The sequence below is a fragment of the Sorghum bicolor genome, chromosome 7 (assembly GCF_000003195.3).
Source record: "Sorghum bicolor cultivar BTx623 chromosome 7, Sorghum_bicolor_NCBIv3, whole genome shotgun sequence".
NCBI classification, from domain to species: Eukaryota; Viridiplantae; Streptophyta; class Magnoliopsida; order Poales; family Poaceae; genus Sorghum; species Sorghum bicolor.
In genome coordinates this window covers 10,775,963-10,800,409 of record NC_012876.2, presented here as the reverse complement: position 1 = coordinate 10,800,409, position 24,447 = coordinate 10,775,963, and the positions used below count along the sequence as shown (strand labels likewise).

The 24,447-nt window shown below is 44.8% G+C and overlaps 2 protein-coding genes, 1 long non-coding RNA gene and 1 pseudogene across 3 annotated transcripts; 1 reads left to right on the top strand and 3 right to left on the bottom strand.

Moving 5' to 3' along the window:
- LOC110437398 lies at positions 1,106 to 7,435 on the bottom strand. The gene is made up of 3 exons (XR_002455498.1): positions 7,101 to 7,435; positions 6,448 to 6,626; positions 1,106 to 1,299 (listed from the first exon to the last, which is right to left on the bottom strand). It is a non-coding gene; the product is annotated as an uncharacterized LOC110437398 (long non-coding RNA).
- On the top strand, positions 1,338 to 5,288 carry LOC8073226 (annotated as a pseudogene).
- On the bottom strand, positions 12,776 to 14,567 carry LOC8073225. The gene is made up of 3 exons (XM_002444035.2): positions 13,628 to 14,567; positions 13,058 to 13,108; positions 12,776 to 12,813 (listed from the first exon to the last, which is right to left on the bottom strand). Exons 1-3 carry the CDS (start codon positions 14,565 to 14,567, stop codon positions 12,776 to 12,778), a joined length of 1,029 nt encoding a protein of 342 aa, XP_002444080.2.
- On the bottom strand, positions 15,033 to 16,675 carry LOC8086090. The gene is made up of 2 exons (XM_002444034.1): positions 16,359 to 16,675; positions 15,033 to 16,017 (listed from the first exon to the last, which is right to left on the bottom strand). The coding sequence occupies exons 1-2, from the start codon at positions 16,673 to 16,675 to the stop codon at positions 15,033 to 15,035; spliced, it is 1,302 nt and encodes a 433-aa protein (XP_002444079.1).

Sequence of the window (24,447 nt, the reverse complement as noted above, 5' to 3'; positions counted from 1 at the left end):
AGAAGTTTCACTTGTAGAATTTTAAGGAATTAACAAACTCGGTATTTTGCTCAAATGTGTCCTGTTTGTAAAGACAAGGTAGAGATCAAGTGCACAGGCCCACAGGTGGTAAAACACCAACAAACCATAACTCTTTTTGTATTCTTCTCTAACCTTAGGCACATTGAACAAGACAAAGTTTTTTTAGGCCCAGTTACAGACATAGACGCTCACATACACAAGCGCACACTCATCCCTATAAACGCACGCACACACACCCTCCCTTATGAGAACCTCTGAAGAACCGAATTGGACCGACAAATCTCAAAATTGACAAAGTCACCATAGGCATCTCGTTGTCGACGAACACGTCGTCTAACACTGAAAGCATAGTGTCGTTAAATCCTAGAATAAATCTAGAAAATACGAGCATCCATTTGCATTGTTCACTTATTACATGAATGGTAAGATCAGAAAAAAGTAGCATAAATATAGCATTTAAGTATACGGCAGAAAAGATTTAAATTACGTAACTCATAGAAGGATTTTCTATCTATGCATAATGTATCAATCTTTATATGATTATCACTATCATCTTCCAAAATTAAAATGTATACTTTTAACTCACTTGATTAAAACTATGGGATCAAGCCGTTTAGCGTTTAAACTTCATATATATAAATATCCAAAATAATAGTATAACGAATTGTGACTATCATTAAATAAATCAATAAAGATTTTTAAGCACCGTTGCCTCCATCTATTATCTTCGACGGAATCAACACAGACGAAAGTCCCTTTCGCCGTGGTGCACGACATTAAAAACTGCATACTATTCTGTCGCTTAGTCATGGAAAACTGCACTGCGTGATTGCAATATTTTTTGACTGCACTGCGTAAGGCTTGTTTAGTTCCGAAAAGTGAAAAGTTTTCGATACTGTAGCACTTTCGTTTGTTTGTGACAAATATTATCCAATCATGGACTAACTAGGATCAAAAGATTCGTCTCGTGATTTACAGCTAAACTGTGTAATTAGTTTTTGTTTTCGTCTATATTTAATATTTCATGCATGTGCCACAAAATTCGATGTGACAGGGAATCTTGAAAACTTTTTGGTTTTCAAGGTGAACTAAACAAGGCCTTAGAAATAGAGACTGGCTGACAGCACGAGGGAGAGAAAATAAAAAGGCTGAACCGAAATGAAAGTAGCAGGTCGCTTTAATTTGCTGTTCAAGAGTCACTATCCAAATGTAAAAGCATTTCACGTCCTTAGCCTTGCTTGATACAGCAGTAGTAGGGACAAACGCTTTCCTGAGAACCTGCAAAAATAAAAAGGAAAACACAGTAAAAATTAGCTGGTTAATTCCAATTTTAATATAAATGAGAGTTGTGGGAGAAGAGTGGCTAGAAAATGCTGTAGAAAAACGTATTGTTTAGCTTCTAATTTCAGCTTATGTTTGTCATAAGCAGTTTGTAAGCTAATAGATAGAGCCTTACAAGATGTCTCTTTTAGTTGCTGGTTGCTACGCAGTGCTGCTTCTCTACAGTCACGGGTTTAATCATGAACAATTTACTCTTTGCCGGTTTTCCTTGCGCCCGCTTAGTTTGCATATTTAGGTGGACCCATAAACAAGGAAAAGTAGTTGCGTTCAAAAGAGAGCCATTCTGCTGAGGGTGGGAGAGAGAGAGTTTCCAAGGATGCTTCCAACAGATCTGATCTGACGCCTCCTTGCTTCCGCACTTCGGTTCCTCACCAGTCACCACATCAATCGGAGTGCTTCAGGTAGGAAGATTCAATTCTAACATCTCCAGGCTTGTAGTAGTGGCTGCAGTTTCTAATCCCTTTCTTTGCTGTGTAGTACCTGCGGCGGAGAAGCCAAGACAAGTAGAGGTGCCGCGCCATGGGCTCAGTGTTGTTTAGTCTATCATCCAAATGCCTTGACAAGCTTGCTGTACTGCTGGAGGAGGAGATTATGATGACGCTATCTGTGCGTAAAGAGATCAGGAAGCTCCATGACTACCTCAAGTACTTTGATTCCATTCATGAGGATGCTGATGCTCGGGCAATGGAACACAGAGAGATGACAGGAATATGGTGGGGTGACGTGAAAGATGTCATGTATGATGTTGATGACATCATAGATCTTTTGAGGGCTCACTCTCAGAAGCAACGATGTTGTGATTTACGCATGCTCTCTAGGTTTGCACAACTTCAATTTGACCACATGATTGCCAGAAAAATCAAGGGTGTAAACGAAAGGCTTGTAGAAATCCAAAAGAACAGAGATATGTTCCTTCCTCCGGGGTTGTATCCTCAGGCTCAGGCCCCTCAAACAAACGGAGTTGATAGCAGGCATCTGGCTGCTTCGGTTGATGAAATCCATGTTGTTGGAGCAGAAATCAAGGAAGCTACTGATAGTATGGTAGAAATGATTGTCGGTTATGGCCATCAGAGCAGGATATCAGTTTATGGGATCGTTGGGATGGGAGGAATTGGTAAGACAACTTTAGCTCAGAAGATATACAATGATCGTAGGATAAGAGAGAGATTTCACCAGGTCCTCATCTGGCTGTCCATTTCACAGAGCATTGCCGAGAATGATCTACTCAAGGAGGCCATCGAAAAGGCAGGAGGGCAGTGCAATCAGCACAAGAGCAAGGATCAGCTCGTGCAAATTCTGCTACATTCCATCAGTGGGAAGAGTGTCTTTCTTGTGCTGGATAACGTTACCAACCCTGATGTGTGGATCGATCTTCTCCGCTCTCCGATGGAGAGGTGTTTGGATGCTCATGTACTTGTTACCACAAGGAGCGGTCACGTATTGTCACAGATGAATGCGGTGCATGTCAAGGAAATGCACAGACTAAAGGATGCTGATGGCCTAGAACTGCTTATGAAGAGATCTTTCAGAACCAAAGACGAAGTAAATGTATTCAGTGATATTGGAGCAAAAATTGTTAAGAAATGTGATGGCCTTCCTCTTGCCATCAAGGTCATTGGAGGCGTCCTATCATCCAGGTCGAGCAAAGAAGAATGGGAGAGAATACTGGAGAGAAGATGGTCTATTGATGGGCTTCCAGAAGAACTAGAAGGTGCTTTGTACTTAAGCTACAGTGACTTACACCCACAACTCAAACAGTGCTTCCTCTGCTGTGCCCTGTTGCCTCAGAATTTCGATATTCACCGAGATGTCACATACTGGTGGATTGCTGAAGGTTTTGTGAAGGAAGAGGGCAGCGGACCGATACATAACATTGCCGAAGATTACTACCATGAGCTGATCAAGAGGAATCTGCTACAGGCAAGGCCAGAGTATGTCGACAAGGGAGTATCGACAATGCATGACCTGTTGAGGCAACTTGGCCAATTTCTGAAAAGAAATGAAGCCATCTTCATGAACGAGAAGCGTGAACGTTGCCTTTGAAGTATTCGCCGACTAGGTGTCGGGAGCGCTGTTGACGAAATACCTTCTATAGAAGAGAAGAAGCGCCTACGGTGCCTCATTGTCTTGCATCACGACACATGCAGATCGGTGAAGAGGGACATCTTCAGAAAGTTGGTGCATCTTCGCATCTTAGTTCTACGTGGAGCAGGCCTTGAGAGCATACCTGCATCGGTGGGTTACTTGGCGCTGCTGAGGCTGCTGGATCTCAGCTACAATGAGATCAAGGAGCTTCCAGGGTCCATCGGAAACCTTACCAGCCTTGGTTGCCTTTCAGTGTTTGGTTGCACAAAGTTGGCAGCTTTGCCAACAAGTCTGATGAGGCTGACCACAATAAGCTTCCTCAAAATAGGAAACACAGGACTGGCGCAGGTTCCGAAAGGTATTGAGAATTTCAAGCAGATGGATAACCTTAGATCAGTTTTCCAAAACGGTACTGATGGTTTCAGATTAGATGAACTGAGGGCACTCTCTATGATACGACGCCTCTGGGTTATCCGGCTGGAGACAGCGATACCGCCAACTGAGCCCATACTGTGCGACAAGGGTTACCTGAAAGAGCTAGGCCTGCGCTGCACCATGGGTAAGGAAGCCAATTGTCGAACTCACTATCCGGACAGCAAGGTGAAGAGGATTGAGGAGATCTACGAGAGTTTTTGCCCACCGCCAAGCCTAAGCTACGTCTTCATTGATGGGTTCCCTGGTTGCATGTTTCCAACTTGGCTATCTTCAGAACCGCAGAATAAACTGCCAAACCTGGCTCATATGCACTTCAACGACTGCATATCCTGCCCGAAGCTTCCCCCAGCAGGCCAGCTACCGTTTCTGCAGGTTCTTCACGTCAAAGGAGCTGACGCAGTAGTGAACATAGGTGCTGAGCTCCTCGGAAACAGCATCCCATCCGGAACACATACCACTGCTTTTCCAAAGCTCGAGCTGCTTGAGATCCTCGACATGTACAACTGGCAGAATTGGTCACTAAGCATGGATACCTTGTTCGAGAAAACACAACAGCAATCCCTTATGCCATGCCTTACACGGCTGCGGCTGATAAATTGCCCCAAGTTGAGAGCTCTCCCTGATCATCTTCACAGAGTTGTCAATCTACAAAGGATCCAAATAGAAGGAGCTGACAGCCTGCAGGAGATTGTCAACCATCCCGGGGTTGTGTGGCTCAAGGTTAAGAACAACAAGTCCTTGAGGAATATATCCAACCTTCCTAAGCTGCGCCTCTTGCTTGCACAAGATTGCCAAGAATTGCAGCAGGCAGAGAACCTTAGCTCACTCAAGGCCTTGTACGTTGTCGATTGCCCTATGGAGCAGATACTCTGGAAGTGTTTCCCCATAGAACAACAGAGCACGATTGTCCGTGTTGTCACCACTGGGGCCCATGGTCAGGATATTTATCCTCTTGAATCAGTATTTCATTAATCTATAGTGAGCACAAGATGTCTTAGAGAAATATTACAGTATTCTTGTGTCTCTTTCCTTTTTTTCTATTCATAACTTGTGAAAACACCTGTCTGTGCAAATTGGTCAGGATACCTATCATCTTCAATCAGTATATTTCATTAATCTGGTCAGCACATAGTCTCTTAGAGGCCTATTACCGTATTCTTGTGTCTGTTTTTTAGTTTGGAACTTGTGCTCACGTCCGTTTCTACAAAATAGTTCATCATCATGTGGCTACACACTGGCCAGTAATTTTAAGAGATGCACGGGCAGGATCTTATAAGTGTAAGTATTAGAAGTTCGTGTTTAGTACCTACAATTAATCAAAACTACTCATCTTTGCACATGTACTCCCTCTATTTCTTCATTTTCTAACGCCATACCCATATAAATACTCTATAATGTCTATCCAGTTGTGATGAACTTATGAATTACTTTAATGTTTTTACCATCCATAACCATTGTTTTTCTCAAGGCACCTACATGTCCTCCATATGGATTTAGTTGAAACCATTACTTATGTTTTGTTGGATACATTTTTTATCTGCATGTTATGTTGAAATTCTTGTGCTTGTGGTATCTTTTTTGAAGCCCCTTTGTCATATATTCTGAAAAAAAGATAATAACGATTACAGTTATAGGCTGCACTGTAATTTTTTATAATAACATAAATGGTCTCCTACACCACGTGTAAAGATTTATGGATGGCTAGAGAGAGGGTGAATAGCCTAATTTAAATTCTAAAAAAAAACAAACTAGGCAAACATGTTACAACAAAGATACACATCGGCGCATAGCGAGGTGTCTGACAGGGCCATGGTGGGGCGGGTGGTTGCAGCAACAGGTGATGTTAGGCTGGTATGCAGGAGTTGGTTTGCCAATTTGTCTCTTCTACTTCATCACCTGCTTACCCAATGGGTAATCTATGCCTGTTGGGCATTATACACTAGTTTCAGCGATGGATAAATTTGGGTGCCTGGTTTTTGGGTATGGGTATTCAAGGATGGACAAATTGGGGTGGGTGATTTTTAGGTATGGGTATTGGGTAATCTATTTCTTCCCCAACGACATCATTACCACCAGCTGAACTTTGTATTTATATATAAGATTTTGATGACCAAATATAAGCACACAAAAATTTGTGAAAATTGAGATGAACAAATTAAAGAGTACAGTCATTGCTAACTACTCACTCCGTTCCAAATTATAAGACGTTTTGGCTTTTCTAGATCCATATTTTTTGCTACGCATCTATACATACCTTATGTCTAGATACATAATAAAAACTATGCATCTAGAAATGCCAAAATGTCTTGTATTTTGGAGCGCAGGGAGTAATTAAAGAGCCTAGCTACTTATGCAAGAGAAAAAAAGGGAGAAACTAATTGCAGAGCCTAATTTAGCCTATATTTCATACTTGTTGTAAAATGCCCTGATACAAAATACTGTAGTAGGCAATAGCATGTGCACAATCAAAATTCCTCGGATCGATTATCTATTCGAGTGGCACAAGGAAGTTTTGGTGACTATGGGCCTATGGCTCGTTGAGAGTTTGGTCAGAGATTGTTGTACCTGCACCGTACTGGTTCAGAGCCTCCGCCTTGGCCTTTGAGGCTGCCATGTGTGTGGGACTGTGGGGTGCGGGGTGCCAGCAGTGCAGAGCCTACGCCGGTGTAGATCCACCACCGTAGCAGAGTATAGTGGTGCGGCTGTCCACAATAGCAGACCCAGGATTCGAGTCCACGGTATGACTAACAAAAAAAAAAATCTATTATCTAATACAGTATACTTCAATACAAAAATTATTTAAATAGTTCAGTAAAAGAAAACATAAAGTGTCTAAAAAGAGCTCTAAATTCAAAACTTGCATAAATGACAATAAAAATTGTTCAAACATAAGATAAGGTACATAAATAGAAGATTACAATACTCGTTTAGAGCTTTTTCTTTATTAGGCTTCTTCATGGCCATAAAAGTGTAAACCATGTCATCCTCACAACAGAGAAAAATATCACACCCGCTAAAATATAATTCAATAGCTGGTCACCCATTCTATTTCTCTCTTTTATTCTTAGCTAGACACATTGCAGGGAATACTCTTTCAACTCAGTACAGTACTGTACTATATATTCTACTCACAAATTCAGCAGCAATTCACAAATTACAATCACCAATTTCAGCATATGTCTCTAATACTCCCAACTCTCTACTCAGTAGAAACTCACCAGAGATGCTCAGATGTGGCGGACAAGGACAGCGGCGGCGGGGTGTCGCCAGGTCGCCTCGTCGGGCTGAAGTCCGGTAGATCCACAAAGTTTGCTGTCAGGGGGGCAGCATAGACGCGCAGCCGCGCAGGCCAGGTCCCGCGTGGCGCCATCGCGCAGCTGCGCAGACTAGGTTGGCTGGTGCCCGCTCTGCGCCTCCACTGGTCGGGTGCCCTGGCAACTTTGCCGACGGCGCGACGCGCTGATCTCCACGAGCCGCGACTAGCGTCCGGCGAGAACGCCGAGCAGAGTGTACACAGCCGTCACGGCCCACATGAGGCAAGGCTTTGTTGGGCTTTCATTCATCTGCTAGGCCTTATTATAAATAATTAGGGATGAAAACGGATCGGATACGGATGGATATCACTAATATCATATTTGTTTTCATATTTTGGTCGGATTCGATTTCGAATATAGATAATGTCAACTATGTCGGATAAGATATGATTGGAGGTCGACATCACAAATATACGATTTAAGTATTCAGATACGGATACGGTATCGAATATTGAATATTCGGACTCGGATACGGACAGATTTGAACCCCTCTAAACGAATTCGGTCTCGAATACGGTCGGAAAATATCCGTACTGTTTTCATCCCTATAAATAATAAAGGAAGAAGTCTTTCATTTCTGAATTTGTTTTTTCCTCCCTCAACTCTAATCTTTAACAGTGGTTTTGATGGTGAAGTCTAACAAAATTATATTTTTTATATTTTATGTTTTTATGTAATTTACTATGATTTTTCAAAGATTTAGCAAAAATAAATATAAAGAAAAACGCAAAACCTTCAAAGCATTTTCATGTTTGACCAAATTTATAGAGAAAAATACTAAGATTTGTAACATAAAGTGAGTATATTATGAAAATATAATTAAGAAAGAATCTAATGATACTTAGTTGATATCATAATAATTATTATTTTATCATATAAATTTGGTCAACCTCATAGTTTTGAAAATCGACGCCTACGACGAGCCTAGTCGCGCCTAGTCGCTAGTCTACGGCCCGGCGACACGATTTGGGGGGTAGTCGGTCCTCTAGGCGGGCGGAGCGCCTAGGCGGCTACTTTCTCCGATTCGGCGGCGATTCGACGGCGCCCAGGTGCCCTAGGCGGCGCGGACGCGAGCTAGGTGGCCAGGGCTCGCGAAACAATAGCTCGGCGGGCAGAGCGCGCACGCGCGGACTTTCTGGCGCGGCTTTTCCCGCGCGCTGGAGACGGATAAGGGGGGAAAAGGGGAGAGAAGGGAGTTTGCCTGCTTGTATTCGCCTCGACGACGCGCGGCGACGCCGGCTGCTGCTCCTCCCCGCCTGCGACGCGACTGCCGCTCCTCGCCGCCGGCGACGCGGCTGCTGCCTCTCCTCACCGCGCGGCTCCTCCTCCTCACCGCGCGGTTGCTCCGGTCCCCTCACGGTCTCACCGCGCGGCTGCTCCGGTCCCCTCACGGCCTCACCGCGCGGCTGCTCCGGTCCTCATGTATGTTTCCTTTTCTCCTCTATTTTGTTTCCTTTCTCCTCTGCCTCTCTCCTCTGCCTCTGTTTACTTTCTCTCTGTATTTTTCCTCTGTTTCCTTTCTTGAAACCTGAAATTCATGATTGATTGATTTGATTCCTTGATGAATCTGTGAAATTGTTGACTGCATGTATGTATCTATGAGATTCTTGACTGATTGCATGCAAATACTTATATATAAGGTATGTCTGATCCTTCCCTGTTTTTATCTAAATTATTCATAATTTGTGCCTATAAATGTATATATTATATATTTATATATAAATTGGCAAAACGCCTAGGAAAACGCCTAGCGTCGCCTAGGCTCGCCTAGGCTCGACTAGTCCCTAGTCTAGGGGTCATCGCCTAGATTCCGCCTAGCGCCTAGCAATACTATGGTCAAACTTAGAAAAATTTGACTCTCCAAGATTCTTGGAATGACTTACACTTTGGGATGGAGGGAGTATGTTCACTATATAGAACTACTCATATAGAGTCCAACAAAATTAAATTTTTTATTATATAATTTTTTGTGATTAATTATGATTTTTTAAAGATTTAGCCAAAATAAATAAAAAAATAAAGATAAAACCACTGTCACTATAGCAAAATTATCTTGAAAATCGCTACATAAAGGTAAAATGCATGTTTTAAAAAGTTAAGGAAGGTGGTTTGCCCGATTTTAAAATTAAAGAGAGAAAATACGAACTATCTAGGAAGAAAATATAGACTTTTTCCAATGCCAAAGTAGTAGTAGTAGTTTAATGGGCCAAATTTCAAGGACTACCCGCGTTGGGTTTACCTCTGGGCTGGACTGGCTGTCCGGGCATTGGGCCTGGAAGTGGAAGTTGCCAACGGACACAATATTGTTCAAGTTTTTTTTCTTTTGGTAGTTGATGAAACCTCTCAAATTTAAATTTGACTTCAATTCAAACTTCAATTTTTGTAAGGGGAAACGCACAATTGTAACAATCTCGATCTATGGTACTCAATCCATCTCAAATTATAAGACGTTTAACTTTCTTGACACTAAGTTTAATCATTCGTCTTATTCAAAAATTTGTATAAAATATCACTTCTTTTGCCGTGACTTGGTTTATTAATAAAAGATCTATAAGAATGACTTAAATTTAACTATATTTATATACAAATTTTTTGAATAAGATGAGTTGTCAAACTTGAAGTTAGAAAAGTCAAATGACTTATAATTTGAGATGGAGGGAGCATGAGTTTGGGCTCTCAAAGCTGCCTCCTGGAACGATACCTCCACCTCCGAATGTCCTTGTTTTTAATTTGCAAGTCAGCTCACATTCATGTTGGACAGTCAACTGAATAATCCACCACCTTTCTTGTACTTGACTATATGATGAACAGTTGTAGGGTAATGTGTTTCCTCCTGAGCAAACTGGATCTTATGCCTAATAAAGCTCCACTATGTTTGTGCGGCAGTGCCGCCATGTTTCTTCTTGTCTATAAGTGGTGGGTTGGACATCAAATGTGATTGCAACATTTCGGTTGATATATTTGGAGGAAAAAAATCTTATGGTGAATTGGAATAATTACTTTAGTGATGAATTTGAACAGTTCTTTACAAGATTCAGCCAATTGCTTTTGAGAAATTGGAACGATCTTTTTATGTATACACTATCAATTTTTGTTCTCGGGTGAGCATTTTGGCGCGGGGCATATTTCGCCTGAGGGCTCGTTCGGTCACTAGTGAATCATTTCCTGAAGTGACTTTTACCCGAATTACTAGGCTAATTTATTTAACCTTTAATTAGCTAGAACAACTTCTGGATGCATTCGTGTAGAACTGAACGAGCCTGGGATCGGTGAGGTGAACGATCCTATACTAGTCGATCCTGCACGCTATATATAAATGAGCTAGCGCCCCGGTATTAGATGGAGCATGATCCCATGCAAAAGGACAATATAAATGACGAGGAATATATCTTCAAGTCAAACAATGCCACCTTAATCAGCCATTAATAATTGCTTAAACATTTTTTTGAACGCAGACCTTAATCAGCCATTAATAATTCCTTCAAATATGTCGATAAAATAAGCAAGATTATATTATTGTTGTGGAGGGGCAGACCAATATAGACCTATTGTATGCAGGTCCAACTCTATACCTTCAGTTTCTGTTTCTATTTTTTTTTATTGAAAGCTGAACTTTAGCTTTAGTTGCCGACTTGATGACCTGTTGGCCGTTGGTAATCAACTAGTCCTATTAGTCGTCTGCAGCTGGTTTTTTTTAATATAAGCCTACTACGTACTAACCTCTGAAACCTCCTACCTGAATTCTTAGTCTTCCTGTTGACAATATATTCAGATGCTAGCTAGCTGTTGCTGCTTGTGTTGATTGTTTCAGGCTCCGGGAGCTGATGTGCCATCTGGAATAGCTAAGATATTAACAACGGACAACACCTGATGATTTCATCAGTACAGTAAGCTCCTGGCTGGATTGAAGCAGATCAGTTGAGTGGTTGACCCGTTCAGTCTTCTTGTCTTACATATACTCCATCTATTTAGAATTTAGAAGTCATTTTGGATAAGATTTAGGTCAAATATTGTGAATATAAATCATCAATAACTTTTAAATTGTTGAATCTGCAAATGTAAAATTTATATGAATGGATTTGTCTTGAAAAATACTTTCATAAAAGTATACATATATTAATTTTTTTTAAATATTTTTATAAAAATAAGAGGTTAAAGTTATGTTTTGGAGACCGTGTACTGAGGGAGTATATGTGTATCCTAGTCAGTCATTATTCCTTTTTTTTTCTTTTTCTTGAACAGAGAAGAGACTGACCAGAATAGTTCAAGATATTTTGCATTTGGTTGGCTTAGCCTGGACGGTCCGGATGGGTCTGCAGAGAAGAACACCTGCAGCAGCAGGAGAGGGTGCTGCATGAGTAGAACGACCGAGAAGTCCAGAGCAGAGCAATTGACCGGTTCAGCAGCCATGATGTAGGTTGTATTGTACATACACAGCAGCTAGCTAGCGGCATTTTGTACGCACGCGGGGACGGACCGTTTGAATGCTTTTGTTCAGCTAGCGAACGGACCGTTTTTTGTACGCATGAAGACAAGGAACGGGGAACGGTTCATCACAATGGACCCCTTCAAAGTTGAAGGCCTTTTTTTACTGCATGTGATAGTGACACGCTACGTCAACGGGCTAAACTAGAAGAGCCTTTTGCGTTTGGAATCTGAAAACGTCAAGCTTAAGGTCTTGTTTGGATGTTATCGGATTCACCTCAATCTACATGTGTTGGTGTGGATTGGAGTGGAATTTAGTTCAAGTTTTACTCCAATCCACCCCAATACATGTGAATTGATGCGAATCCGACTACATCTAAACAAGGCCTAAGATTAATTTGAAGGATTCGCTGTGTATATTATAGAACTCGGGGATTGGCAGCTATATTCCAAGTGTCACTACTATAAAACCTACTAATAATACAATACAAAGACCTTATCATTACTGGCTGCTTTATAACCAGCAGTGATAAATTCTTAATCGCCGCCGGTTCTTAAGGCCATTCTCAATGGGCCGTTTCAATACACTGTTTCCCATAAAAAAAATGATGACAAAGCAGCAGTGAAACGCGTATTGAAACAACGTCCACAATGCAGCTGTTTCACTTTGCTGTTTCCCATGCTTTGCAAAGCAAGGGATTGCTGTTTGCTTATCGGATCATATGCATCCTTAATTCTGTAGCCATTTCACAGCAAATCGTACACACGAGCAAAGAGAACAGGCCCTTGAGCTAAACTGATATATGAGCACAAGTGACATACAACAAAACTGACACTGAAGCATGATACATTTACTTTTCAAAACAAAACTGTAATACAAACACAAGAGCAACTTGATAAATAGCATTGATCGACATATAGTTCTGGAACTGCATTCACATAGTGCAAAGTCTGAAACTGCACTCACATAGTGCATTGATAAATTGTAGTGATCAAGATAACAGTTCAGATCACAGGAACATATAGATGACTGCTACTTAAGGTAGGAAAAAAACAAAGTACAGAAAGCCTCTCTCAGGACAGTAGTAGCAAGCATCACTAATTTATATATATATATAAGATATATGAGCTACAGAGCTCATCTTCAACAAACATCACTTCCAGAAGATAGATAATTTCCCCCCATAGAGCCCTGCATATACACATACATTGCAATCAGGTTTATTCAAACCAAAAATAAGACAAATGTACTCAGACAGTGAATATATACTCAGTTTCAGGTTCAGTTTCCTACTTCCAGGTTCCCAGGTTCAGGTTGCTCAACATATACTCAGGAACATGTGGTTCAATAAAATAAGACAAATGTAAAGATTCAGGTTCAGGTTGTTGAATATATACTGAGTAACATATACTGATTTGTGGTTCAAAAAACTAACCTTCCTCCTTAGACAGCAATGAAGATGAATTATCACTGCTATAATGCCCACCTGCAGAGACCAAAGTATCTAACAATGAGCATTCATTCAGACTTTAACAAGTGCACCATGCATACATATATAAATGATACAAAAATATGAAACAATTACATGTATTAGCTCAAATTCCAGGTCCAGGTGGGAGAGGACCAAACTTATTCCATATATGTTCCATCAAATCTTTCTTAAGTCGGCGATGAGCCGATCGATCTCTAATTGTAGTATCTTTTTCTAAAACTCTCTCTAATGGAGCTTCCTGATCCGGAGAGAATTCTAGTTCTTGAACGGTTGTTGAACTAGGAGCAACATTTAGGTCTAGATTTTCTTCAATAATGTCTACCTCTTTCTCATCTTCAACTATCATATTGTGAAGTATGATGCATGCTAGCACGACATCACGGAGTACTTCTCTGTCAAATAGACGAGCAGGTTGTTTTAAGATGCAAAAGCGACGTTGCAATACACCGAAGGCTCTCTCGATATCCTTTCTTGCCCCTTCTTGTTCGGCTGCATACCGCCGTTCCTTCTCACCGATAGGGAGTTTAATTGACTTAACAAATACTGCACATTCAGGATATATTCCATCAGCAAGGAAGTACCCAATGTTGTACTGATTTCCATTAACTGTGTACTGGACTCTAGGAGCTTGTCCTTTGAGCTCATTGATAAATACAGTAGATTGGTTCAAAACATTAATATCATTGTTAGAACCCGCTTCTTCGAAGAATGCATGCCAAAGCCAAAGGTCATGTGATGCCACCGCCTCAAGAATCAACGTTGGATGTTTCTGATCACCACGAGTAAACTGACCCTTCCAAGCATTTGGGCATCTTTCCCACTGCCAATGCATGCAGTCAATGCTGCCAAACATACCAGGAAACCCTCGTCTCTCACCAAGTTTTAGTAGGCGTTCAGCATCTTCCATTGTGGGACGCCTTAGATACCTTGCACCAAATACCTCTCTAACACCTTTCACAAAATTCTTCAAGCACTTCATTGCAGTTGTCTCCCCGATCTTTAAGTACTCATCTAGTGCATCTGCAGAACTACCAAGAGCCAATTGGCGGATACCTGCAGTACACTTCTGTAGTGGACTTAGCCCTTGCCAATTAAGGGCATCGACCCTCTGTGTTAAATACGGAGACCACTGGCCCAAGGCATCAACGATGCGCAAAAATAGTGGCCTAGACATGCGGAATCTTCGGCGAAAAATATTGGAAGGGTACAGAGGATTTTCTGAGAAATAATCATTCACTAGCTTTGTATGTGCTTCCTCTCGTGGCCTTTTAATGTGCTTCCTTGGATTGAATCGATGGTCAGCAGCCTCCTTCTCAAGTTCTTTGACACTAGACTGTATCAGCACCTTGGCTTGATGAAGAACATCATCTATGACCTGCTCCTCTTCAAGGAAGTCATCCAACGAGTACAAAGGTTTTTCACTTCCTTCAGGACTGCCATCTGACTCAGACATCTTTGCATATGACAATAAGGAAGTGAGGAAAAGAGTTGAGCAGAAGAATTGAAGAAAAAGAGTTGATGGGACAAGAGAGGTACCTGAAACCTGTGAATTTGTTGCTGCTAGAATGGGAGGAGAGAGTTCTGCAGCGTGTGACAGAAAATAGAGAGGCCTATGTGTATTTATATGTAGTGCTGCTGCTAGATTGGGAGGAGAAAGGTCTGCAGAGTGTGATAGAAAAGAGAGAGGTATTGCACAATAGTGCTGCATTTACACTAGTGCTGCATTCACAGCCAGCAGTTCAATAGTGCTGCATTTACACTAGTGCAGCTTTCACACTAGTGCTGCATTTAAACTACAATATAGTCCAGCATTCAAACTAATATATGAAAAGAGAGAACACCATTCAAATATAGTGCAACATTCAAACTAATATGAAAAGAGATCCAGATATAGTGCTACATTGAAACATAAGTAACCTTAGGCCCCAAATAACTTTTCTTCTAACTTGCGTATTGCCTTCTCTCGTGACGCCTTAGCCTCTTCAGACATGTTCATTGTATCTTGAGTAATCAGAGAATTGTACACCTCAAACATCTTTGCTTCCTTGTGCTCCTGTGCTGCCTTCAAATTAGCATTTGATATCTGAATCTGAGCAGCTGTGACTTTGTCGCGCTCCATCTTTCGATCTTCTTCAACCTTGACTATTTTATCAATGTCCTCCCCTAGGATGACAATTCCATCCTTGACATTCTCTTTCTTGCGCTTTCCTCTGCGCTCAGCCTTTGCAGCTTCTCTACCTGGCGGACGTTTCTGTGCATCTGGAATCTCAACTACTTCAATACTGTCTTTCTTGTCTTTCTCTGTCTCGAACTGTGCACACCATTTGGGCTCATCTTTGAGAATCTTCCACCAATGTATCAGGGTAAAATTCTTTCTATGCCTGTTTGCATACATCTTCTGTGCCTCTTCCTCTAGCATGTCATCAGAGTAACCGCTTGTGTGCATTTGAGTCACCTTAGTCCAGTAGTCATTCCACTCACCAATTGCTGTCTTGAGGCGTGACCAGTGTACCTTTAGTTGGTTGAGTTCCCATGTACGCTTCCCATTCCCTTTCCTATTGAACTCACTTGTGATTTCTTTCCAAAATGTGTCACCTTTCTTATCATTTCTATGAATTGGGTCCTTAGAAATTTCCAGCCAAGAACTAGCCAATCGCTCTTCCTCTTCATGAGTCCAGTACCTCAAACTTCTTTGCTTCATTGGCTTGGTAGTTGAAGTTTCTTGTTGCATGGCTTGTTCTGTACTTTGTGGTGAAGGTGTTCCATAGGAACTTGCTGAATTTGGTGGAGAAATTGGGTTGAATGCCATATTCTGACCAATAAAATGAAAGTTCTCTCCCTGTGATTGCGGCGGATAGTTTGGTTGATGCATTATATTTAGAAAACTCCCTAGCGGATATATCCTGAAAAGCAAATTCACAAGCAAGTTCACAAGCAGTTCATATATCCTGAAAAGCAAGTTCATATTTACAAAACTTGATTTAGAAATATAGCATGGGCCAGTTCACAAAGAGATGACCATCTAGACTGTACAGACAGGAAAACAGATTAACTATGTAGCCATGGAAATCAACTTGTGGCATGCACTAACTTGTGGCATTCACTAACTCGACAACTCAACAGAGATGGAATTGCATATCAGTCAAGGAATCAATTTGCGTTATCAATTAACTTGAACTAACACTATCAAGTGAGCAGAAAAGCAAATCAATCAACATGTACCACTTATTGAAATCGAATGTACCATGGATTGGGGCCTTGTTGGTTTCCCTGAACAGATGCAAAATCTGGGGGTATGGTGCCCCATCCTGCTCCTTGCGGCATGGACGACGTCGGCGCAGCAGGGGACCAAGTAGGCGCAGCAAGGGGAGGCGCCGTAGGGGTGGGAGTCGACGAAGTTGGGCAGTGAGTCGCCGGCGGCCCAGTAACCGGTGGCGGCGCACCTGGTGTCGACGCTCCAGGGACGGAGCCCTTCTTGAGTCCAAGCCTGTGTCGCGCCTTGCCTCCTTTGTCGGTTGGTCCATGAGCCCTTCTTGAACCACCGGCCGGCGGCGGATCCATGGATTCCTCGACCGGCGGCGGATCTTGCGCCGTGACCTAGCGGGAAGAAGTTGCGGCGCGACAACTTGCGAACTGGGCTGGTAGGGGTGGGTGCGCGGGGAGAAGATGGCGAGCGCGGGAGGTTTGCGCGGGGAGGAATCCGTGGCGCGCGCGGAAGAGGATGGAGCGCGGGAGAGGATTGAGCGGCTCCGGCCGCACGGGATCGGGGACGACGACACGAAACGGCTCAGTGCTCGTTTCAGTCGCGTTTCAATACATGGGAAACAGCGTCACCCCTGTTTCACCATGGTGAAACGATGGTGCTATCTCTTCTCCCTGTTTCAATCAAAATGCTGATGTGTCACCGTATTTGAAAGGATCAAGATGCCCAAGAGGGGGGTGAATTGGGCTTCTCTAAAAATTTAAGCAACCTATAAGCTCCAATTCAACCCCTTGTGCCTAGTGTGACTTAGAGAGCTACCGGATAAAAGTTTTGCAACCTAGTTCCAATCCTATTCTAGCATGGCAATTCTAAGAAAGTAAAAGCACAAAGTAAATGCTAGAAAGTAAAGGAGTAGTGGAAGAAAATGCTCGGCGATGTTTTGCTGAGGTATCGGAGAGTCGCCACTCTCCACTAGTCCTCGTTGGAGCACCCGTGCAAGGGTCTTGCTCCCCCTTGGTCCGCGCAAGGACCAAGTGCTCTCTATGGGCTGATTCTTCGACACTCCGTCGCGGTGAATCGCCCAAAACCGTTTACAAGCTTGACACGAGCCACCCACAAGAACTCCGGGTGATCTTCGTGCCTCCAATCACCACCGAACCGTCTAGGTGATGGCGATCACCAAGAGTAACAAGCAAAGAACTCTCACTTGACTCAAACAAGGCACTAGAGAGTGGTGGATACACACTTGACTCTTGGAACTCACTAGAGGAGGATTCTCTCAAGAATTCACTCAAATCTCAATCCTCTCTAGGCTCTTTGCAACTCTCTTGCTCCACAACAAGTTTCTCTGATGTTCAAATGGGCAAGAGAGCTCTCATGGACGAGGTGGAGGAGTATAAATACTATCCACGAAGTCCAAAGGTCGGCCAACCGTTTTCCACTGAAAACGGGGTCACCGGACGCACGTTATGTTGCACCGGACGCACTGCACCGAGCGTCCGGTGTGACATAACGGCTACCTGCGCTTTTCTCTGACAGGTCACCGGACGCTAAAACCCAGCGTCCGGTGCACCGTCCGGTGCTCAGGGAAAATTTACATGCTCCCTGCGCATGGGACCGGACGCTACCCGGCACGTCCAGTGCTAGCGTCCGGTGCTCAGGGGAACTTTGCAAGCTCCCTGGGTAAGGGACCGGACGCTGCCCGGTGCGTCCGGTACCAGCGTCCGGTGCCTAACCCTAAGCACCAAACTGCTCCAACGGCTAAGGACATCACCGGACGCACTCACAGAGCGTCCGGTGCAGCGTCCGGTGCCCCTTTGGGCACCCAAACTTCGTTGAAACGCGAACGCTCCAAAACGAAGTTGGTTCCTCTCGATCTAAGGACTATCTCTGAGCTGCCTAGTGCTAGGTTTACCAAGTGTGCACCACACCTAAACCTAAAGCCTTGCCTAAGTCGAGCTACTAGATCAAAGCCCCTCTTAATAGTACGGTCAAAACAAAACAAGGTCCTAAACTACTCTAAGTGCCCTTCTTCACCATGTGGCACTTAGACCTAGTCTAGTCTTGACGATGTCCATCCATCCTTTGAAAACCGAAATGATTTCCACTATTAAGTAGACATGTACGTCCCTGTCCATCGAGTACCTATATACCATGACCTTACCTATGACTTTGCCTCTGCAAAACACACGTTAGTCATAGTAATCAATAATGTCATTAATCACCGAAATCACTAGGGGCCTAGATGCTGTTTCAATCTCCCCCTTTTTGGTGATTGATGACAACCTCGAGTATGAAAAGAGTTGAGGTTTTCAAAGTGACTTGGTTTCAATAAGCATATTACAATAAGAATAAAAGGATTAGTAATGCTTATATCAACCAAGTCCAATACCCTGCATCTAAATATGTGAGTGGAAAACGACAGGATATAAAAAGGCTCATAAGAATATCGGAGTAGACACGCGGAAGCAAAAAGTAATATGAGCCAAACACATGACAATAAGATATCACAATAACCAAAGTCATGTCTCACAACCATAGTATCTCACACAAGTGCAATGCATAAAGGTAAACATGATGCATGATAAAGTAGCACACATAACAAGTATCTCAAAAGAATAGACTCCTCACAAGAAGACTCCTAAAACCTCTCTAGCTCCCCCTAACTCCTAACTCTCATACTACGAACTCTCTCCCCCTTTGGCATCAAGCGCCAAAAACCTAAGAAGTCGGTGGAGGAGGCGGAGCAGTGGAGTCCCTCGGCACGGCCACGAAGCGAGCTGCATCATCTGAACTGTCGGCCGTCGAGGCGGAGGAAGTGGAGTGACCCTCTGAAGCTGCAGGTGCTGGAGAAGCGGTCCGGGTCTGCTCTGGCACTGTCACAGGCTGTGCTGGCTGCTCAAGTCCGGCGGACGAAGCTGGCACAGACTCGGTCGCTGTAGCTGTCGTCTCTGGAACGGTAGTAGACGGTGCAAGCTGCTCGGACGACGCTACGAACGACGACAGAAGCTCTGTAGTGGTAACTGGCGCCGTAAAGACTGCAGGAGCCTGCAGAGGAGGAGGCGTAGGGTCACCAGTCAGAGCACTGTAGGTGAAGCTGAGGTGCGGATCTGTCTGCGAGTCCCACACAAGCTGCGACGCTGAAGCTGACTGAGGGGTGAAGCCTGAGCGGAGAGGGGTAAACTGCGGTACCTGCTCAAAGCCTGAAGAGATAGCACCCTAAGAGACCTGGTGTTGTGGCGTCGAAAACGGCTGACTCTGAGCTGGTAGCTGGAGCGGCTGCTGTGACGGGCTCTGAGTTTGGGGCGCAGGAGTAGGGGGCCTGACAGACGATGTGCCTGGGAGCTGAATCTGCGGTAGCTGAATCCCGGAGGCGGCCATAAGAGCGGCCATCATCGCGGTCTGCTGGGCCTGGAAAGTAAGCTGCTGCTCCTGAAAGGTGAGAAGCTGACGCTGGAGCTCATCCTGCCTGGCCTGCATGGCTGCATTGATGGCAGCCTGATCCCTGTCGCGCCTCGCCTGCTCCTCAGCTGCACGGCGCTGATCTGCCCTCATCCCCTCTAGAATAGCAAGCAGGGCGGGGTCTGAAGCACTCGAAGAACCGCCTGCCTCGTGGTCATGAGCTCTGGGAGGAAGGTCAGTCACTGGCGGCTGATAGTTGTCGTCTGAACTGTCTGAGGCGAAGTCAAACTCGCCCTCTGCCTCTACATCGGCGAATGCTCCAATAGCTATATCCTGCTGCTCCTCAGTCTCTGCAACTGCCGCTGTACTGCGGGTGCCCCTAGGAGAAGGAGGGGGCACCGGTCCACGTGGAGCACGAGGAGGAGGTGCACCGCGAAGGTCGTGGTGCGCTCTCAACATCTGCCGGGGGTCGTAGTGAGGGAGGACGGTGTCGGACTCTGTCAACTCCCTCTGCAAGTGAGCTAGCAGGGGCAGTGGCCTAGCACGAAGTATAAGTAGAGTGATCCAATGTGCATACGGCAACTGACGCCGTCCCCTGAAGCTCTCTGAAATGGTGTCCTCAATCTCGGAGACGATCAAATCCCACAAATCAAACTGCGTCTGGGAGATAAGGTGAGCGACGAGCCACTGCTGCATACGAGTGAATCCGTCTCTGTAGCCTGTCCTGGGAAGAAGAGTCTTCCTCAACACAAAGTCGAGGATCCTGGCTGGGCGTGTCAAGTCTGCCACTGTCCTGCTAGAGCCCTCCCCAAAAGGTGCACGGAAACAGGGAGCCACGAAGTCAACTGGTGGTATCTCACCACCGTGAGGACGACGAGGGGGATCCACGTTCCCGTAGCACAGCTGGTGAATCCTGGTGGGAGAGGCTCGCAGTCCAAGCACCTCTCTGGCCCTCTGAGCTGTCACTCTGTAGTCTGTCCCCACCAGTGCGTAGTGTATATAACTGTGATCTGGAGAAACCCACACTGACGCGTAGAACTCTCTGACCCACTGCTCACAGTAAGTGCCGGGGAGTGCTAGTAACTCTGGAAGTCCGTGGAGGTAGGTAAAATACTGACGAATATCAGCTCCAACCACGTTCCCCAGTATCTCCAGGTCGATCACTCTGTGCTCCCTGAACTGAGCCTGAGAGCGAACCAGTGCCTCGTAGATGTCCTCCTGGATGACTGTGTAGAACCTGGCACCGACTCTAGGATCCCTGGCAGCTGGAAACCAGGTGGGAAACGGAACGAACCTCAGCTGCTGGATCTCTCTGGCTGACACAAGAGAAAGATCCCTGTGGATCCTGACTGGCCTCGGGCGTGAAGCTGGTGTACCTCTCGCTGGTGTGGCACGAGCTGTGGAAGTGGACTGACCCTGGGTACTGGTCCGAGGAACGGTCTGGGTGCGAGCACGAGTCGACCTCCTGAGTGGCTGCTCCTGCTCCTGCTCCTGTGCTGGACCCTCTGCCTGGGTCTCTGGCTCAGTGTCTGGATCCTCCTGAGCTGGATCCCTGACCACAAGCCTAACCCTCTGTCCTCCAATCGTCACGGTGCCTGGAGGGGATCCATGGAATGCCTCTGCCTCAAGCACTGCACGCCTCTGATGCGGCGTAAGATCATCCGCAATCCTCAGAGAACCAGATCGACCACCCCTCTCGGCTGCCTCAGCCGCTGCTGCAACTGCCTCTACGACCTCTGCATCTCTGTCACTGGCCTTGCGCTTCTTGGTGGCCAGCTTCTTGCCTTTGCCCTTCTCTGCTGCTGACAGGCGACGGGGAGGATCACCTCCACCATCACCTCCTGGAGAACCTCCTGAGCCAGCTGTCGGACCGCTAACATTCTTGCAACGAGCCATAGCAAAACAAACGTCTGACAAACAACTGACTGGCAATGGAGAACAATGTACTGCAGAGAATTGACAAGATAAGGTCTCTATAAGCAATTATATCGACTAGAGATGAGATAAGCCTATGGATCACAAGAATAGATAGGATACGCACGCGAACGGCTTACGATCCACGGACGAGTCGAGTTCCGGATGAAAACCTTTGATTGACAACCACCGGAAACCACAAGCCCTTTCCTTATGGTGCTGCACATGATTAACGAGGGAGATTGAGGTTAAGAACCCTTTTCTAATCCAATGTAACTTTGAAACAAGCACCTTACGGGCAAGAACACGAGAAACTCACCCAAACCTTCAAATCCACTCGAGATGGATCTGCACGGAGGTGGAGAAGGATGGGGCAGAGATCCCTCGACAGATCTGGCCGCGAGGGGAAGAGAGAAAACGCCGGAGGAAGGAGAAAACGGCGGCGGCGCCGGTTCCTGGGAGCTAGGGCTCGGGCGGCTCGGCGAGAAACGAGAGAGAAAGGAGAAAAACCGCCCGCGAAACCCCTGGGCGCGGGCTTTATCCGCCTGCTGTGGGGTCACCGGACGCTCTTTATGTTGCACCGGACGCGTCCGGTGACCACCGGACTCATGCGCAGAGAGGTTTGCATTTTGGCTTTGCACCGGACGATGGGCACCGGACGCTGGCTTTAGCGTCCGGTGCTTTGAGTAACGCCTGGTGAGCACCGGACGCATCACACCGGACGCTGCAGGAACACTGTTCCTGCGTCCGGTGCATGCAATCTGGCACACTCACCGCACCGGACGCTCAGAGGCAGCGTCTGGTGCATCGTCCGGTGCTCCTCTGAGCACTTTTCCAACTAAGCACCACATCCGACTTTGACCCAACCAAGTTCCATCTTCAAAAGCACTCAAATAAACACCGAATGGAACTGGTATGAGTGACATCTCTCAAACCCTCAAATTTTCACAAATATTTAGCCATCGGCTTAGTAATTTTTATAAAAAATAGTTCGAGAAAATCACCAAGGAGCATCGTATGGCCATAAAGCTAGGGGTTTGAAACATAATGAGCTTGGAATGCTCCCCCTATCTATGGACGAACACAGCGGATGCTCAACGAATAACCGAAAAGAACCGATCAACTTAACAAGCATGCACATGATATGAGTTGTAATGCAATACTTGAGAGAAAACTAATGCTTGTCAAGTTTGATCCAAGGTTAAGCTTTTTCACACACACAAGGGGGTTATCTTAACCATGTTAGACAAGCCCTACATGCAAGTTATATTTTTAGTTTTAGTATGCATGATACGCAAAGCAAAAGTTATTTACAAGATTCAACACACAACTTTTATCTTTTAGTGAAGTTGGATAGGTGAAGCACATTAAGTTCATTTCTCAACAAACAAAACCTAGCTTCATCTAGGGGTTTTGTGAAGATATCCGCCAATTGATTTTCCATTCCCACATTCTCTAGGGATATGTCACCTTTAGCAACGTGATCCCTAAGGAAGTGGTGGCGGATGTCAATATGTTTTGTGCGGGTGTGTTGAACCGGGTTGTTTGCAAGTTTTACGGCACTTTCGTTGTCACACAACAAAGGTACTTTGTCTAGTACTACTCCATAGTCTAGCAAAGTTTGTTTCATGTAGAGTATTTGTGCACAACAAGCACCGGCGGCTATGTATTCCGCCTCGGCCGTTGACAAAGCAACACTATTTTGTTTCTTTGACATCCAAGAGACAAGTGATCTACCTAGAAAGTGGCACCCTCCGGATGTGCTTTTTCTATCAATCCGGCACCCGGCATAATCCGAATCGGAATAGCCTACAAGTTGGAATCTTGCACCTTTGGGATACCACAAGCCTAGGCAAGGTGTGTATTTTAGATACCTAAGAATTCTCTTGACCGCAATCAAGTGAGATTCCATAGGCATTGCTTGATATCTTGCACACATACACACACTAAACATTAAGTCGGGCCTAGATGCGGTGAGGTAGAGTAGACTTCCTATCATGGAGCGATAGAGAGTCTTGTCAATTGGGTTACCTCCCTCATCCAAGTCGAGATGCCCATTTGATGCCATGGGAGTCTTGATTGGCTTGCAATCCATCATCTTGAACCTCTTGAGAAGATCATGAGTGTACTTCTCTTGAGAGATGAAGACCCCTTCCTTCATTTGTTTGACTTGAAATCCTAGGAAGAAGGATAGCTCGCCAATCATGGACATCTCAAACTCCTTGGACATCAAATCACCAAATTCCTTGCAAAAATCTTCATTAGTAGAGCCAAAAATAATATCATCAACATAAACTTGGCAAATGAAGATTTCCCCATTCATTTTCTTGGTGAAGAGTGTTGTGTCAACTTTCCCAATCTTGAAGCCCTTCTCAATGAGGAAATCCCTAAGCCTCTCATACCAAGCTCTAGGAGCTTGCTTGAGACCATAGAGTGCCTTGGACAACCGGTAGACATGCTTGGGGTACCTAGGGTCTTCAAAACCAGGTGGTTGCTCAACATAGACAAGCTCATTAATATAACCATTTAAAAAGGCACTTTTCACATCCATTTGAAATAATTTGATATCATGACTTGATGCATATGCAAGTAGGATACGGATTGCTTCAAGTCTTGCCACCGGTGCAAAGGTTTCACCGAAGTCAAGACCTTCCACTTGTGAAAAGCCTTTTGCCACAAGTCTTGCCTTGTTGCGCACCACTTTGCCTTGATCATCCTTCTTGTTCCGGAAGACCCACTTTGTTCCTATCACTCTTGCATCTTTGGGTCGCTCTTCAAGTGTCCTTACTTGGTTGCGAGAGAAGTTGTTCAACTC